The sequence below is a fragment of the Diabrotica undecimpunctata genome, chromosome 4 (genome assembly GCF_040954645.1).
Source record: "Diabrotica undecimpunctata isolate CICGRU chromosome 4, icDiaUnde3, whole genome shotgun sequence".
Taxonomy (NCBI): domain Eukaryota; kingdom Metazoa; phylum Arthropoda; class Insecta; order Coleoptera; family Chrysomelidae; genus Diabrotica; species Diabrotica undecimpunctata.
This window is the reverse complement of record NC_092806.1, coordinates 151878101-151894552: the sequence shown is the minus strand read 5'-3', so window position 1 is coordinate 151894552 and position 16452 is coordinate 151878101. Positions and strand designations below refer to the sequence as shown.

Sequence of the window (16452 nt, the reverse complement as noted above, 5' to 3'; positions counted from 1 at the left end):
GATTACAGATTATTGTGGCGGCAGGTTTTGTATTTTATTTACTATTAATGGATTAAGAAAAATGTTGGAGAGTGTTTTAATTGTTATTTTCTTGTTTTAAATACTGAATTTTGTTCTAAACTTTAATCAAAATGAGTGCCAGTGAACTAACAGACTGTTGCATTTATTTAGAAAGTGATAAAGTAACTGAAAGAAAAAAGTATTGCACAAAACTAAATTCTGCTTTGGAAAGTCAAGAATCTATCAATATATTAAACCGCGGAAAATTCGTTTCTTGGAAAAGACTTATAAAATCTTTGCAGAAATGTATTAAGAAGGTATGTATAGCTGTTCACACTCAAAACTTTTAAAAATACAATGTTTTGAATTGTTCAAGGATGCCCAGAAAATATTTGATGATTCCAAGAAAAAGAATGGTTCAAGCAATGCCCCTGCAAATTATTTAAGTATTGAATTGTTTGTTCAAGTTGTTACCAAGGCCATTAAAGAAGGTAATAATCACTAGTTTTTAGTTACATGTTAGTAAATATGGATATTTCAATTGATAAGCTATTATAGCTTATTAGTATCAATTCTTTAACAAAATTATAAAGTATATATTGTTATGTAAATAGCTCAACATCATTTATTTCAGATGGAGAAATAAATATCAATGATTTGGTTAGATATATACTAGGATGCATGGATGACATCCAGATGAAAAAATGTTATGAAAAACAGTTCATGGATATTTTACAGAAATGTATATTGTCAAATTCAAAATGTAGAGGAGCTCTGGAAGAGGAGGATTGGGAAGGTAAGTTGCTTTTTGTTAAAATTTATTTATGGTTTAGTTTCCATAGACCCCTAATGTTGAATCTTCTGAAATTTACTGCTAGGGCAGTGCTTGTGGAGGAACAAAATTTGCTTTCTCTGACATAATCAAGCAAATAGGGTGCTTACTTTAAATCTGAGAACCTCTAAGTATGTTTATATTAACATTCAGACAAAAGAAGGATGAAAGTAGATTTCTTAAAAACCAACAAACTCTTACCTCAATGCAAATGATGCCAGGCATATGAATTTGCATGCTATGATTTACGTGCTAACAAAATATAACTATGTTAAGCTAATTATAAAAATGCTGACTGAATGAAGCAGTTGCTTTTATCTTTATCAACTGTGAAGTGATCACATGATCAAACTGTGTTAAATAAAATGTAAAATAAACTAAAGAATTTGGCTTCTTTTAATGCTTATTCCCAGACAAAATTGGTTTTAAAGTATCATTTTAGAGATAAATTATTCCAACTTAATCATTACAGACTTTTAGCTAAATATTTGAATGATGTTGGTATTCACAATTTCATATTTCAAGAAAAATTCCAGGCAACTATCCAAATATGCGTCAAAGATGGATGAATTTAATTTACACACAAGGACAACACACTCATTCTTGGAAGTTAACAGGCTCTATTGTAAAAACTGAAGTAATTGTATGAATATATGAAAATTATATTTGGTAGTATTTTGGCCCTTTCCTTTATATTAATTATATAAAATTCTTTTGAACTGAGAACACATAGAACTTTTATATATATTTTCAGAAATATACTGTAAGTTGAAGCGTGTCCTAGAAGAATATAATGAGAATCTAGTAGTGTCTCACAGCTTTATGACTCTAATTAAATATGGTCCAACATGTGGGCTTCCTCCCAGACTACTGAGAAAGGAATTTGACTTTTTGACAAAGATTTGTCAAAAAGTAACTCTAAATTCACCAAGATCTATTCAAGAAGACATCATAGAGACTGCTCTCGAGTTTTGCAAACATGTAAGTGTCCTTTTGTTCTTGCATATATAGATTGTTTATCAGGCAGCATAAGCAGCATGCATGTGTATGTATATTTTTAGTCTACATTATTTAGGGAGTATTTAATTTTGTTATCTTAAAATACTGTGTACTTAACCACTATTTTGTATATTGTAAATTGTAACATTTAATGGGTCCCATATATTAAATAAATAAATAAATAATGCCTTTACCCTTCTCTAAAATGGATTCACACACGCAAATTCTTAATGTTTTAGACTGCCAAAGATAATCGTGTGTCATGTTGCAAATTTGGAGAAGAAATATTCACGTCTTTAGCAGATATATATGAAAATAATGGAAAACCAGAAAAAACAAAGGTAATTTTTAATAATATAATAAGAATTTGAGTTAAATGAAAATTTGCAAATAGTTTATATTTTAATCTGATATATTTTTACAGTTTATTCCAAAAAGAATAATAACAATTATTCTGTTTGAAATAATGAAACATTTTGGATGACTGTATCTTTGATCATGTATAACACTTATCGTCCTTCATTCAATCTCATTCATTACATCTATGCAATTTGTTTATAGTGTCATCCATGAGAGTCTTCACAATTATTTTCTGAACAAGATCTATTTTTAAAATTTTTTAGATTTTTAAATTAGATTGATAATAATATACCTACTATTTAGTTCTTTCCAGTGCCTCAAAATCGATATTTCAATCAAGTTGTAATCCTACTGTGTTTTTTTATAACGGATTAACAGATCATAAATAGAGAAATCTTGATTAACACTTTTGCTGACATCTTTGTTAAAACTATGCACATAACAAGTTTTACACTATATGTTTTGTTATTTATTTATTATGTAATGTTTGTTTAACACAAAAACATGTTATTGGCCAATAAAAAATGGCTCTGAAGAAAACTATTGACTTCAATCTATACATATACATGTACAATATACGAGGATGGTTCGATAAGTCCTTAGTCTACAAAAGAAACAAGAAAATTTTGAAGAAGTGGCGGTTTATTTCTTAACATAGTCTCCTTTGGCTCGAGATATTTGACCCAGCGATACTCCAACTTTGTTAACCAGCCTGAAAAATACATTTTCTCAAAGTTTGTAAAGTAGACCTCCGTGGCGGATATAACCTCCTCATTTGACTCAAATTTCTGCCCCGGGATTGACTTTATTAAGTTTGGAAATAAAAAAAAGTCGCACAGAATAAAATCTGGAGAACAGTGGATGGGGCAGCAGTTCATGGTCTTATTCGACCAACTTGGCCGTGGCGAAGGCGGAGGTGTGAGCCAGTGAGTTATCATGGGTCCGTTTTTGCTGCCATTCGGCGTCAAATCGGCCCAATAATTCAGCATAGTAGAGCCCTCTGACTGTTTTGTCGTTCTTCAGATAGTTGATGTAGATCACATGTTGTGAATTACAGAAAACGCTTTCCATCACCTTTCCAGCCGATAGGACAGTCTTAACTGCAGTGTTAACTGCTTCTTGGTCTCTGGTTTGTACCAGTGTATCCATGTTTTGTCGAAGATCACGGAATTATGCAGATACTAATTCGGGCTGCGTTTAAAATCCAACAAACATTGCTGTGAAGTTGTCTTGTTGTCTGGAGTGAGCAAACTTGCATCGGCAACTTTCTTATGCCCAAAATTTCATGCAGGATATGATCTACGCGGACTTTTGAGATGCCTAGTGTCTCAGCTATCGTCTGTCATTACGAGATCATGGATTTTTGTCATGCTTCTTCAAAATCCGACGTGCGACTACGTTGAAACTCGTTAAGCCAATTTTTGACGGTCGACATCGAGGGAGAAGAATCACCGTATACAGCGTCCAAGTGCTCGTTGACTTGAATTCAACCACCAATCAATATTGTTCTTTTTCCATTTTTCTAAAATCGGCAGACACTTCCGCTTCTACACGCAGTCAAAACAAAACTACCGGTCCGATTCGGCTGAAATTTTGACAGTAGTCGTCTATGAGAATGTACTGTAATACTACTACACGATCCTAAATTTTTCTTGCGATAATGGCACCATCGGACGGTGAGACTAATTACTGATCGGATTGCCCTCCTAAGTAGGTACCTAAGTATAAAAATATAGATATAAAAGATATAAAATTCTACTGATTTCCAACAAATCGTAATATTTCTAGAATTATTTTGGACATAAGCTCGGTTTATTGTAGCATTCTTTGCATTCTTTCATCGTCATTTTCCTTCTTTAACACATTGGCGACAATTTTTTCGTTTTCTCCTTTGAAAAACTCTCCCATCCGCTTCTTTTTCTGTTATTATTATAGTAATAGTATAGTATAGAAAATATTTTATAACAGCAACTGGCTTCAATCGGAGTCGTCGTTAGCAAAAAGGTTAACATTTCGGGGTTTATATCGGAGGTAGTTGAAATTCCACAGGAAAGTAACTGTGGGATGATAGTTTGTTCAATATCTTCAACAAACAAACAACAAATTTCAAAATACAACTGATTATTATTTTTTCGACATCAAAAATTAAACTTGCTTTTGTAAAAATATTTTCCAATTTGAAAGTGGACACGTTAATAAGCAGTATTCTTTATCTATGTATGTTGTATTTCTTTAAAAACCATAATTAGACAACTTTTAAATGAATATTTAGGGCAAGACTGGATATTTTCGAGCACTTTAAAGTTTTTATTGAGCTCCTTACTGTAATTTTTATTATTAGGTTTTAGATCACCGCTTTTATTATTTCAGGAACTGTTAGTGCAATTTTTCCTCTTCCAAATGATAATCCATCATCCAAACGGTGTTCCAGAAGGCCATAGCGCAGCTTATGCTTATAGTTGGGACAACTGGAAGAAAATCATAAAGACTATGTACAGTATAATCTCAAAAGAAATTAGTTTGTATTTTAAGTGCTATCAAAAAAACAGTTCTTTTTTCAAACAAGAAAACGAGAGGACGAATGTATGCTCAGTTTTTTCCAGACTTCACGCGGAAACAGTCAAACAGGTAAAATAGTGTAATGTTTTTATTTATTTATAATTATTTATATTTTATTTATTAATTCTTTACTAATTTATTATATTGTTCTTATTTTAATTTATTAAAACACACGGTAATTTATATCAGTTTATTAAACTACTGTACAATTTATTTGACGAACGTTACAATTAAATCGCGGCGCGAATCATCAAAATTAACTAGCCCTCTTCATCAAAAAATTCCTCTATAAATATAAAATCCTGTTATTCGAGAATAACGGTGAAGCGGCGATCTCCCATCGAAGTAACCAGAAGCTCAGACTGCTTTTATTCGGCCTAGTTGGAAACTTCGAGTCGGATGACTCATCATAATTTGGGTCTAGATGCTTCTGGTAAACAAACGCCGAAATAACTACAACAAAAACAGAATTAGTCATAATATATTTAGTTTTGTAGGCCATGATATTTATTATCGTAACAATAGTAATACATTTTGAGAAGTTAAATAGAAAAATTGCCAAATAAAAGTAAAAAACTCATCTATAGAGCGTTTCACAAGTTATCTACATCTACACAGTACTTAATAAGAATTAGAATGAGTCGTATATCGGCAGTCTAGTAGCAACACTTGCCTGACAGTTTTGGCAACACCTATCTGCATAAACTAAACATTCCGTTTTTAACTGGAAATAAAGTATAGCAAGGTTATTAATAATCTCAAAACACCGATGGCTGTTTTTACTAATATTAAATGATTAGGGAATGTGAGATTTATTTCTTTTATCTATTTCAGCTATTCATGTGTCCAGATTTAGATGTCACTATGTCAATCGACTGTTCGTATCCATCACAAAAAAGGCAGAAAGTAAATTTAAGTATGAGAGGATTGATAGATAAGATTCAAGACACCAAAAATTGGTTGTGGTATGTATTTTCATTTATAGATAATTTTGAATCATTTAAATTACTATCCAGTAAAATTTATGTTAAAAATTTCTTAAGTATACTATATAAAAAAGTATCAAAAGTGTGTGATTATCACGTATTGGTGAGAATATAAATTGACCTTTATGGTTTACATGTCATTAAGCTAAAGGGTACCCCTGTTAAGATAGGCAAAATGCTTTCACTCCCAGAATACCCAGAATTTTTCTGTCCCAAGCTGCTGCATATACTAGAAAAAAAAAACGGTGAGGAAAGTATATAAACACAATAATGATCTTAATTTACATAGTTAAGGATGTTTCTCTATAATAACATATGTACAGTGGGATTTATCCAACCCACATCTGTAGACCTGTCTTTGGTCACATTTAGAAGACTTTATGGTCTCGTTAGGCCCATTCTAGAGTATGGATCAGTTGTATGGTCCCCATCATACAACTGTTACATTGAACATATTGAAAGGGTCCAAAATAAATTTCTGGGGATAGCAGCTTTTAGGAATTGATACAGTAGAAAGGAATATGACTATCAGTGGGTAAGAGACAGTATTGATTTACCAACACTTGAGTCAAGGAGGACATTATTAGATTTATGTTTCCTGCATAAAGTTGTTGATGCTATTATAGAGTATCCTCAATTGTTATCCCTCATATGTCTTAAAGTACCCAGTAGAAACAACAGACAATCGAAAATCTTTTCATTTCACCACACACGGAGGGCTGATAGCCTGCCAAGACAAGTAAATATTTTTGACTCCAAAATTAGTTTATTTAAAAAACAACTAAAAAAAAAACAAAAAGTAAACTTTTTTTCATAAAATTAAAAATAAAAAAGTTTACTTTATGGTTACATTAAATTAAGGACATATATGAAAATGTTTCAGTTATAGACGCGGTTTGTCAAAAAATGTGAATTTTATGTAAAGTTAACAATATCCACAATTATTAATATTTATTTATTTTTAATTCTTTAGGATACATCTTGTAAGGTGCTTGATCCAGATTCATCCCAGTGTTATACAAATCGACGATTACGTTAGTCTCCTAGAAATATTATCTTCGATTCAAATTGAAAAGAATGAACATGACATTGTTGAAAATGTCTATTATTGTTTATCGACAATGCTGCACATGGAAAATAGTTTAGAAGTAGGATTCCATCAAGATAAATTAACAAAGCTGTGGAAACTTATCGGAGAAAATACTACTAGGTATGTATTAATGTTTTAACTGTAACAAAGATTTATTAAACCTTTCTTACAATGGCGCTAAAAAAGAATCTGAAATTATGTTTTACTAATCACCCACAGTTTTCCCACAATATGACACTGGTGTATTCTACATTATAATAATTTGAAAAAGACAAAATACCGAGATACATTAAAATGATACATTATTAGAATAATACCTTTCATCTAATTCTTATCTTGTTATTGTATAGGTCTATACAACCATTTCAGGAGTCAATGCTTGTGTATTTTCTTTTTCTCTTTTTTCTGTAAAACTTTTCAAGTAGCTTTTTCTCCATTTCGAGGCACTCTGTTGCTCCCGATGAAGTGACCAACAGTAATCACCCATCATGTTGGTGTTTCAACATCCCTGGTATCGTTTCTCCATCACCTTGATATCCTGGTGGAATACATCGCCTTGTTTTTCACTGACATCACCCAGATTTTCAGGGAAAAAGTCAAGTTGGTTATGCAAAAAGTGGATTTTGAGACTCATTAGACATCCCAAATCTTTAAACTTATCTAATAAATTAGCTGCTATAAGCTCGTAGTTAGGGTCTTTCACATTACCTAAAAACTTGGTTACAACTTTTTTGAATGCAATCCAAGCTTCTTTTTCCTTAGTAGTCATCTTGGTTTCAAAGGTGGAGTCAAACATCATTTTACGAATATCTGGTATAACAAAAACACCTCTCAATTTGGCTTCTGATAGATGGGGAAACTTTCTACTCAAGTACTTGACACATTCTCCATCTTTAGGCAGGGCCTTGACAAACTGTTTCATTATGCCTAACTTGATTTGTTTATCTCTTGCTCTACTGTCCCATTTACAAATAAAACATGGAAACTTTGCAAATTCGTTTTGTTGACCAAGTAGTATGCAAACAACTTTTAAATCTCCACAGATCATCCAATTGTGAGCTGAATAGCTGATTTTCTGTAGAATTGTGTCAAGATTTTCATATGTCTCTTTCATATGGACTGAATGAGCAATAAAAAGTGAAGTGAAGTGTTCCCATTGTGTAAGAGTACAGCTTTTAAACTTGTTTTTGAAGAGTCTATAAAAAGCTTCCATTCATCCTCATTATACTCTATAACAAACTCATTCATTAGACTACCAATATCATGACTGATCAAACTGTTGATCTCTGTACCCGTACTTGTAAATAGATGTACCAGGCGATAAAAAATTCTTTTCTTTTAATCTTAAGCCAAGAAATTTTGATTATTCCTTTGTTAAACCCAAAGCTCTTACTAAGTCATCCAACTCAGCTTGTGTAAACAACTGCGATTGTAAATTTTCTGAAGGATCCTGAAATTCGCTATCGTTTCCTGGACCACTTTCATCAGATTCTGATTCATTAGTATTTAAAATATCATCAATATGTAGAGGAGGCTCAGGGACTGGCAGTTAAGTCCATGCTTTAACGGACGGATAGCAGATGGGAGGTTAGGATAAATATCACTTTCTTATTTTTGGAATTATATTCAGAAACATCGACAGTACAAAAATAACAATCATTTGAATGATTTTCTGCTCTCTCCATACTGTATTCACTGAAAATCTGAAAGCTTTTTTCTTTCTTTAACCACTTCCTTAAATCCTCAACACAAACATAACATACATTGTAAGGAGCCCAACCTTTGTCTTGGTCACCAATTTTCACACCAAAATATGCAAAATACACATGTTTTATAAAGTCAGTAATGTTTCTCTGGTGTTTTTTAATAACAAATCAGCCTAATGATTTTGCGTATTAGAGCTCTGTGACTGCTTGCCCTTACCCAGGTATTCGGTGTAGATCACATCTTGTGAATCCCAGAAAACGGTGGCCGTCACATGTCCGGCGGATAAGAAAGTCTTTGGCTTCTTCGTCATCTTCTTTGACTATTTCTTGGGTTTTGGTATGTACCAATGGATCCAATGTTTTGTCGACGGTCACGAAACGTCGCACGTCCTACAAATTGCGCTTAAGCAGCAAACATTGTTTTTGCGCTTGTTGTTTTACGTGTCACGTTATTCTCCATGGTAAAATCAAGACCCTAATCTCCGATTCATATTGTCCTTTGTCCATTTTTCTAGAATCCACCGATATTGTACTACACTTTAGTAAATTTCTCTTGCGAAAGTATACACCATCTTGCGGTCAGTCTAAGTACTTATCGGACCGCCGTCATATATATATATATATATATATATATATATATATATATATATATATATATATGTATATATATATATATATATATATATATATATATATATATATATATATATATCCGTCTCATCATACTACTCATCCGTCCTCCAGACGAGTCAACATACAAATATTCACGAGTTTTTTTGGAAAAAGTACATAACATATTGCTACGATTTTGTTAGATAATGGTAGAACCTTCAATGATAAATGTTTTACAACCATTGAAATCGCGGATACGGGGACACTACTATATCATATTATCTGTTTTAGGGCATTTGGCTTAAACCAACACAAAGACGCCACCGAAGCCCTCTTAGAGGAATTAATCGGCAGAGGCATAGTAGACTTCGAGGATATTCTTCCAACGTACCAGTCCGACGTAATTAACTTATCGCTACAGAGCATCAGAACATACAATGCTGGTTTACGTCACATGATACTCAACAACGATTTACAGAAGAAAGAGTGTATAATGAAGAGCGTCCTGAAACCCCAGAATCACACAGGATGCCACTATCTTCGCAGTAAAGATACCGCCGCATTCTTAGTAAGACTGATTTTAAAACAGTGGCAATCGAAAGACCAACAGCCAAAAAACGAACCAGTAGACATAGACGAGTATGACAAATTAAAAGAAATTTATTTCAAATCTTTGTTGGATGAGGAATCTTTGATAATAAAAAGTAGTATCAAAATTACTGACATTAAAAATTCCCCAGATATACAGCGAGAATGCGTTACTCTGCTTGCTACAATGGCTACAAATTTTGTAATGGATAATGAGAGTGTAGAAGTGTTGCTTAGTAAAATCGTGCTTTTGGTGAATATTGCTAGCTGCGTTACGGAATATCAGATAATGTCCGAAGAAGATAGTAAAAGTTGCTGGTTTGGAATTGCAAAAGGACTTTTCGAAGCCGATAGCCTTAAGGAATTCAATTTAATCGACTATAAAAGCGAGAGAGAAATTAAGAGACTTATAGATTGTGTTAATATCCTTAATGAGTTATTTTCGTTGGATGTTGCTAAGTGGGCAATGGATAGTCTGAAGGAATTATGTCCGTTTGAGTTGTTACGCAAGCTTTTTGTTGTTTTAAATAGTCTACAAAGTGGTAAGTTAATATTTTATCAAAAACTGTTCCAACTAAATTATTTTTATTGAATATATTATAGTTTCCATGGACGTATAAACACAGATGGACTCAGTTATTTACATAAAAATGTGAAGCCAAAATTATTTGACTAGGTCACATTCTCAGCACCTTCAAATGTTGTCACATTTTTTTATTAAAATATCTTATTCACGTATCGCTGAAAATATTACTATATTTATTTTATACTCTACAGGTGCTATCAAACCAAAATAATAATTTATTACTTATATTAATATATTTAATTGTAATTAAAATATCAAATGTGCACATAGTGTGCATATCATTTAATAATAGCGTATAACAGATATCAACCAATTATTTTATATGTAGAAGCACTGAAACCTATTTATTAATGGCAACGGTGTTTACATTTCTCTGTCTTATGGCTCTACGTCAAACTTCAAATGCTGTTCCATGTCATGTCCATGTTTGTTTACTTTTTACCCAAGATGAGGAAAAGTTGTTTTTCGATATTTTGGCTGTATTTTAAGTGATATTTGTAAATATTGAAATAAACAAATTATAATAATGGTGCTACAGTTTTGCATTTGCAAAAAAAAACGAAATATTTACATCCCAATGTCTCATTTAATTTGTAAGTACTGTTTGTTTACATTATTTAAGATGAGGAACTGAGGAAGCCTGTGTGTTTACATTTTAAAATATGTCTTTCATAGGCGTACCATTGGGTTTATTCATATTAATTAATGTATTGAACAAGATATTAGTTCATGAAATTAGTATAGACATTTTTAAATTGTAAGTAGACATAGTAATCATCTGATTGATAGTAATCATCTGATTAAAAAGATCTGTTTAGTAGCTTTTTAATTTAATATTTCTCATGAATTAACAATAAATTAGTGAAATGAATAAAACTCATTTATTTTTCTATGTAGGTTTCCAAATAATATTGATTAATGAAGAAACTTACTCTAAACTTCAACAGAGAAAACAGTATAAAAAAACCTTTCAAAAGCATCCTTTTTGGTTATTTAAACTTGTAAGGAAGCTGAAAAATATTTCAGATTTTTTAATAAAACTATAAAATATCTACAACAGACTAGTTAAAAACCTTATGAATATTTTGATTAATAAAACCATACAAAATGTCCCAAAATCAATCTATGAGCATTTTGGTGACCATATGTATGATGAAGATGCAATCGATGGTCACTCTATGCAACTTTTAAAATTGGTTCTTGAGAAATATTTTAAAATTGAAATTCATCATGAAACGAGGACTACTTTAGATGCTAAGACCGTGCGCATAAGAAGCGTTCTTATTAGGACTGTTTTATTTCGCAATCAATAAAAATTTATTTCTATACCAATGTCTTCTATTATGTCTATTTACCATTTTTACTTTAATATTTCTGTTCGGTAAATAGCTTTCCAATAATTTATACATTTTCACGCCTACTTTTTAATAAGTAGGTATATTTGCAAATAATTTTATGTCAAATGCCAGCTTTGATAAATATTTTTGTAGCAGAAACCCTTACTACGTGGAATCTATTGATATTGTATTAAAACAAATTTGTCACAATTTGAAAAAATATGTTTTAACACATTATCAATAAATATAGGTATGTACTTAAATTTGACAAATGTATATTTTTTAATTGTTTTTTTTTTATCGTAGGATTATTTGATACCTATTAAAAAATTAACTTGAGCTCAACTATATTTTATTGTATTAATTTTAAAGGAAATAAAATTGTATTTTATTTTTTCTATAAAAACGTGTTTTTATACATTATTACTACTTCCAATTATTAACGTCTGAATAATTATCCCCGCGAGTAAAAATTCAAGCACGCTTATGCTCATTGATGAAGTATCACAGTCTATCGATACCCGTTTTACTCCCCTTTAATTAATATGGCATTTTTATTATTATTTATTAAAAACATTACCCTTATGGTTTTTTATTTATTTTTAACAAAAAAAATTTCACTAAACCCTGGCCACAGAATAATAAACAATCAGAATGCCCAGTCTGCTTGAAAAAATAAGTACGCGCATCTCGTTCGCTCAGACGGAATCAGCCATGTTTTAAACGGAACCAGTGCTGTTCAGTGACATTTTATCCGGTGTGCATAGAAAAATTAACCTGGTTTAATTTATTTACGGCAACTATAGACATAATATCCACTATTTAATTCGTACTTTTAGTTAAAGAATAGATTAAATTATTTTAAATGTACTAAATTATTAATCTCTAAAAATTTAAATTACAGTTTTGTCGTAGATTGCCATAATTTCTCAATTCGAGTCTATGTTTCCGTTTAAAATATGGCTATCGCGTGCTAACAAACTTCAAAAGTGGCATCTGAGAGTGGGCATTCTGATTGTTATTTATTCTGTGCCCTGGTTATGCATTCACTTATGTCAACATACGTTGATTTCTTCTTACAGTCCATCTAATTTACTTACCGTTGCACGTCATTATCATTGACAGAGATCGAAGTTGACATAGTTGCCAAAGTATAAAAAAATCCTGAATCCATTTTAAATCAAATAGGTCACATAATTATTGCAAAAGTGGATTATACAACAAAACAAATTAATATTTAATGTAAATAAATAGAAACAAAACAAGAGTTAAATTGAAAACAATTTGAGCCGCTTGTATGCGTCGTATAAAGATGTAAAATGGAATACTTAAACAAAAACAACACTTTTTTTATTACTTATTAACATTAGTCAACACCGCAACTGTCAAATAAGTGTTACCAATTTATGCCAAAATATCACCTTCGTTCGATTACAGTTACAGTGTGTTCCGAACAAATGTTCTTCATAAAAACGCTTTATAATGCATTTATACAAATTAAATATTATTGTGTATTTCTTTAAGTTAACAGAAATTAATAGAAATCTTTAAATATTATTTCTACGCGTATATAATAAAATATGTCTAGTGGCAAAATATATCTATACTATAAATTCAATAGGATTGTCAGGGCAGTCATTTTGTAGTTCGTTAACACTCGGTGGTAAGCGGCTATATATTTATTTCTTTATTAGCACACAAAACCACTTCTCAATTATCATTTTTGACGGTTACATCTGTTGGAAGTCCGAACTAGAGAAGGTACACTCGCCTTGTTGCGAAATTTATTATTTAGTACCGCTTGCAGCTTATCCGTGCCATTGAGGTATACCCTGAATGCCAATAGAGAGGCAGGCGGACACCGTTATTTCTTTTCGAAAGTAATATTCTTAATGCAATACGGCAACATTGTGAAAACTCACCCACAAATAACCATTAAATCTGGTGGGTGGTAGTATTTCATGAGCGTACCGTCGGGTAACATCATGGCATCAAAATCGACGTGCAGTACATCTGTTAATAAACAAAATAAAAAAGGTGGTTATCTGTGAGAGAAAAGCAAATGATAAAATCGGTTTATGAGGGATTGCGTAGAAGATATCCAGATATGCTTATAGAGGACGTCGCGGCATTGTCTGGAGATTTAACGAAAGTATCGGCTCGTACGGTTTTCCGAATAATTCAAGGTAACAAACCTATCCAAAAACCAATCCATAAAGGACGTGCAAAAATTGTATTGGACGATAGTACAAAAAGTACAATCCGAAGAAAAGTTCATAGATTTTATTTTAGGAACGAACTGTCCACGTTAAAGGCTATTCAACGAGAAGTTAATGCAGACGCAGATGATACTTTAAATAGAATATCCATGAGAGTATTACAAAGAACTTTGTATGAAATGGACTTTCGGTATGTGAAGAGAAATCGGAAAAGTTTGTTGATCGAGAGAGACGAATTAGTGATATGACGGAGAAAATTTTTGCAAAAAATTCGTGATTTTAGGCGACTTGGTAAAAAAATTTATTATACGGACGAAACGTGGTTGAATGAGAGTCATACGAAATCCAAAGTATGGCAAGACTTGAATATTAACAGTGCGCGACAGGCGTTCATTGAGGGACTTTCAACCGGCTCAACGTCTCATTATAACGCACATTGGAAGTGATTCAGGTTTTTTACAAGATGGTTTAAATGTGTTTACCTCAATCAAAACGGGCGATTATCATGAGGATATGAATTCGGATGTGTTTGAAAAGTGGTTTTCGTCTATACTGACTCTTGTAGATCCTGGGTCGGTAATTATAATGGACAATGCACCTTATCACAGCCGTCGTATGGAAAAAATACCGACTTATGCATCTCGAAAAGCAGATATAATAGATTGGTTAAGAAGTAAAAATATAGATTTTGATGAATCCATAATAAAGGTTCAATTACTTGATATAGTGCGCGAACATAAGAGTTCGTACATCAGATTTGCAGTAGATGAAATGGCACGCGAGCATGGCATCACCGTATTAAGAACTCCACCGTATCATTGTGAATTGAATCCCATCGAGCTAATATGGGCACAAATAAAAAATGAGGTAGCGCAAAAGAATACAACCTTTAAATTAAAAGATGTCAAATTATTATTAGACCAAGCCATACAAAATATAACCGCTTCCAACTGGCAGTCGTGCATTAAACATACACAGAAAGAAGAAGATAAAATGTGGGACGTAGACACGCGTGTTGATGTTCTTATCGAGCCCATTATCATTACTCCAGGAGAAGACAGTAGTGATAGTGAATTAACAACAAGAAGTGATTCAGAATAAAAATATTTCTTTAAAATAATAACTAATAGGTACAGTTCTAGAGATTTTTTGTTGCTACATTCGGAGACTACCTGTGAGATCCTTCGTCCTACCTGGTTATAATTTTCTAAGTAGATATGTACCTAATAACTATATTATTATTATTGTGGCAAGTTTGTTTTTCACAATTGTAGTGTAGATTAGGTTGCTGGGTCTAGAATTATTATTTTCTGTAAAAAAGTTGGTATTTATATGTGGATATGAATGTTATTTAAAAAAAAATATTATACATTCTACCGATCTCAAAGTCGATCACAAAGCGACTAAGTTATTTCGAAACTATTACCTATTTACAAATTCATTCACATTTACTTTAACGTCTCATGTAGAAATTGATTGTAAATAAAAGTTCAAAAGAAAAAACAAGGTTGTTTCGGGAATTCTATTATTTCCATTTTAATCGTATTTAATTGGAAATTTCCAGGTATTATATTTGTGTTCTTGGAAATTGCTCAATTTGAATGCTACGTCGTGTTTAGTTTAAAACGTATATTATGACTAACGAGGGTTTTTCAAAAGGTTAATCTGACAATTCATCTACAGTTTGATGTCTTAACGGTGGAAAATTTTATAAAAAGCAGTGGAAGATATTCTATTGGGGAAATGCAAGGCGATACAATAGTTATTAGTTATTCTTACGTTTACTACTAAAAGTTTCGTTTATATTTTTAAGTTATTTTCTTTCTTGTTTGTTATGAATTTAAGATATTTATAAATGATAGGTTTTGTTTATTACAAATTATTACGAACCAGAAGTATATTCGTGACATTTCATTATTATAAGGGAGAACGTTTTGGATTTAAAATATAATATAATTTAGCACCTCGACACCGTAAGGTACAAAAGTACACAATTAATTGTTAAGACGTAATATTTTGAATATAATATTTTTACATAAAATTTGAACAAAATATATTTAACATAAATTAACAATTTTACCGTGGACGCAAAAATATTTTTATGTGCATTTTTCCTATTATTTTCCTTATTTTAAAAATATACACGCCACCATTGAACTACACGCGTCTCTCATCTCGGACCCCTCGAGGATCTATCATTTCTAAGCGATAACCTGACAATCCTATTGAATTTATAGTATAGTACTTGGCAAAGTGATTCTAAAAAAGAATACACCTACCGCCTAAATATTTCGTGTTGGTATCATAGTTTGGATAGATTAATTGTTTCTGGAAACGTTCCTGAGAGAAGATCAAGAGGACGATCACCAACTAGATCAGCCATACTCACTACGCGGCCTACACACTGCTAGTCAGTAAAACAAAATTTGCGAGTTTTATATAAAATCCATGGGCAATAACAACAGCAAATGTAGCTCATCTTTCTATTTTTGGATACGATGATATGGATTTGAAAAATGAATTAATTGATCTTCAGAATGATACAAAGCTCATAAGTATTTTTGAAGAAAAAAAGAAG

At 31.7% G+C, this 16452-nt stretch overlaps 1 protein-coding gene across 1 annotated transcript in view; it reads left to right on the top strand.

Annotated features, from left to right (window-relative positions):
- Positions 1–16452, top strand: part of tefu (Serine/threonine-protein kinase tefu) — a 98795-nt gene continuing 82343 nt past the window's right edge. The window contains exons 1-9 of the mRNA XM_072530574.1: positions 1–317; positions 377–491; positions 635–796; positions 1587–1813; positions 2071–2172; positions 4562–4819; positions 5585–5715; positions 6710–6946; positions 9436–10274. Coding sequence (XP_072386675.1) covers positions 132–317; positions 377–491; positions 635–796; positions 1587–1813; positions 2071–2172; positions 4562–4819; positions 5585–5715; positions 6710–6946; positions 9436–10274 — 2257 coding nt within the window. The 5' untranslated portion in view covers positions 1–131. The remainder of the gene's footprint in view (positions 318–376; positions 492–634; positions 797–1586; positions 1814–2070; positions 2173–4561; positions 4820–5584; positions 5716–6709; positions 6947–9435; positions 10275–16452) is intronic.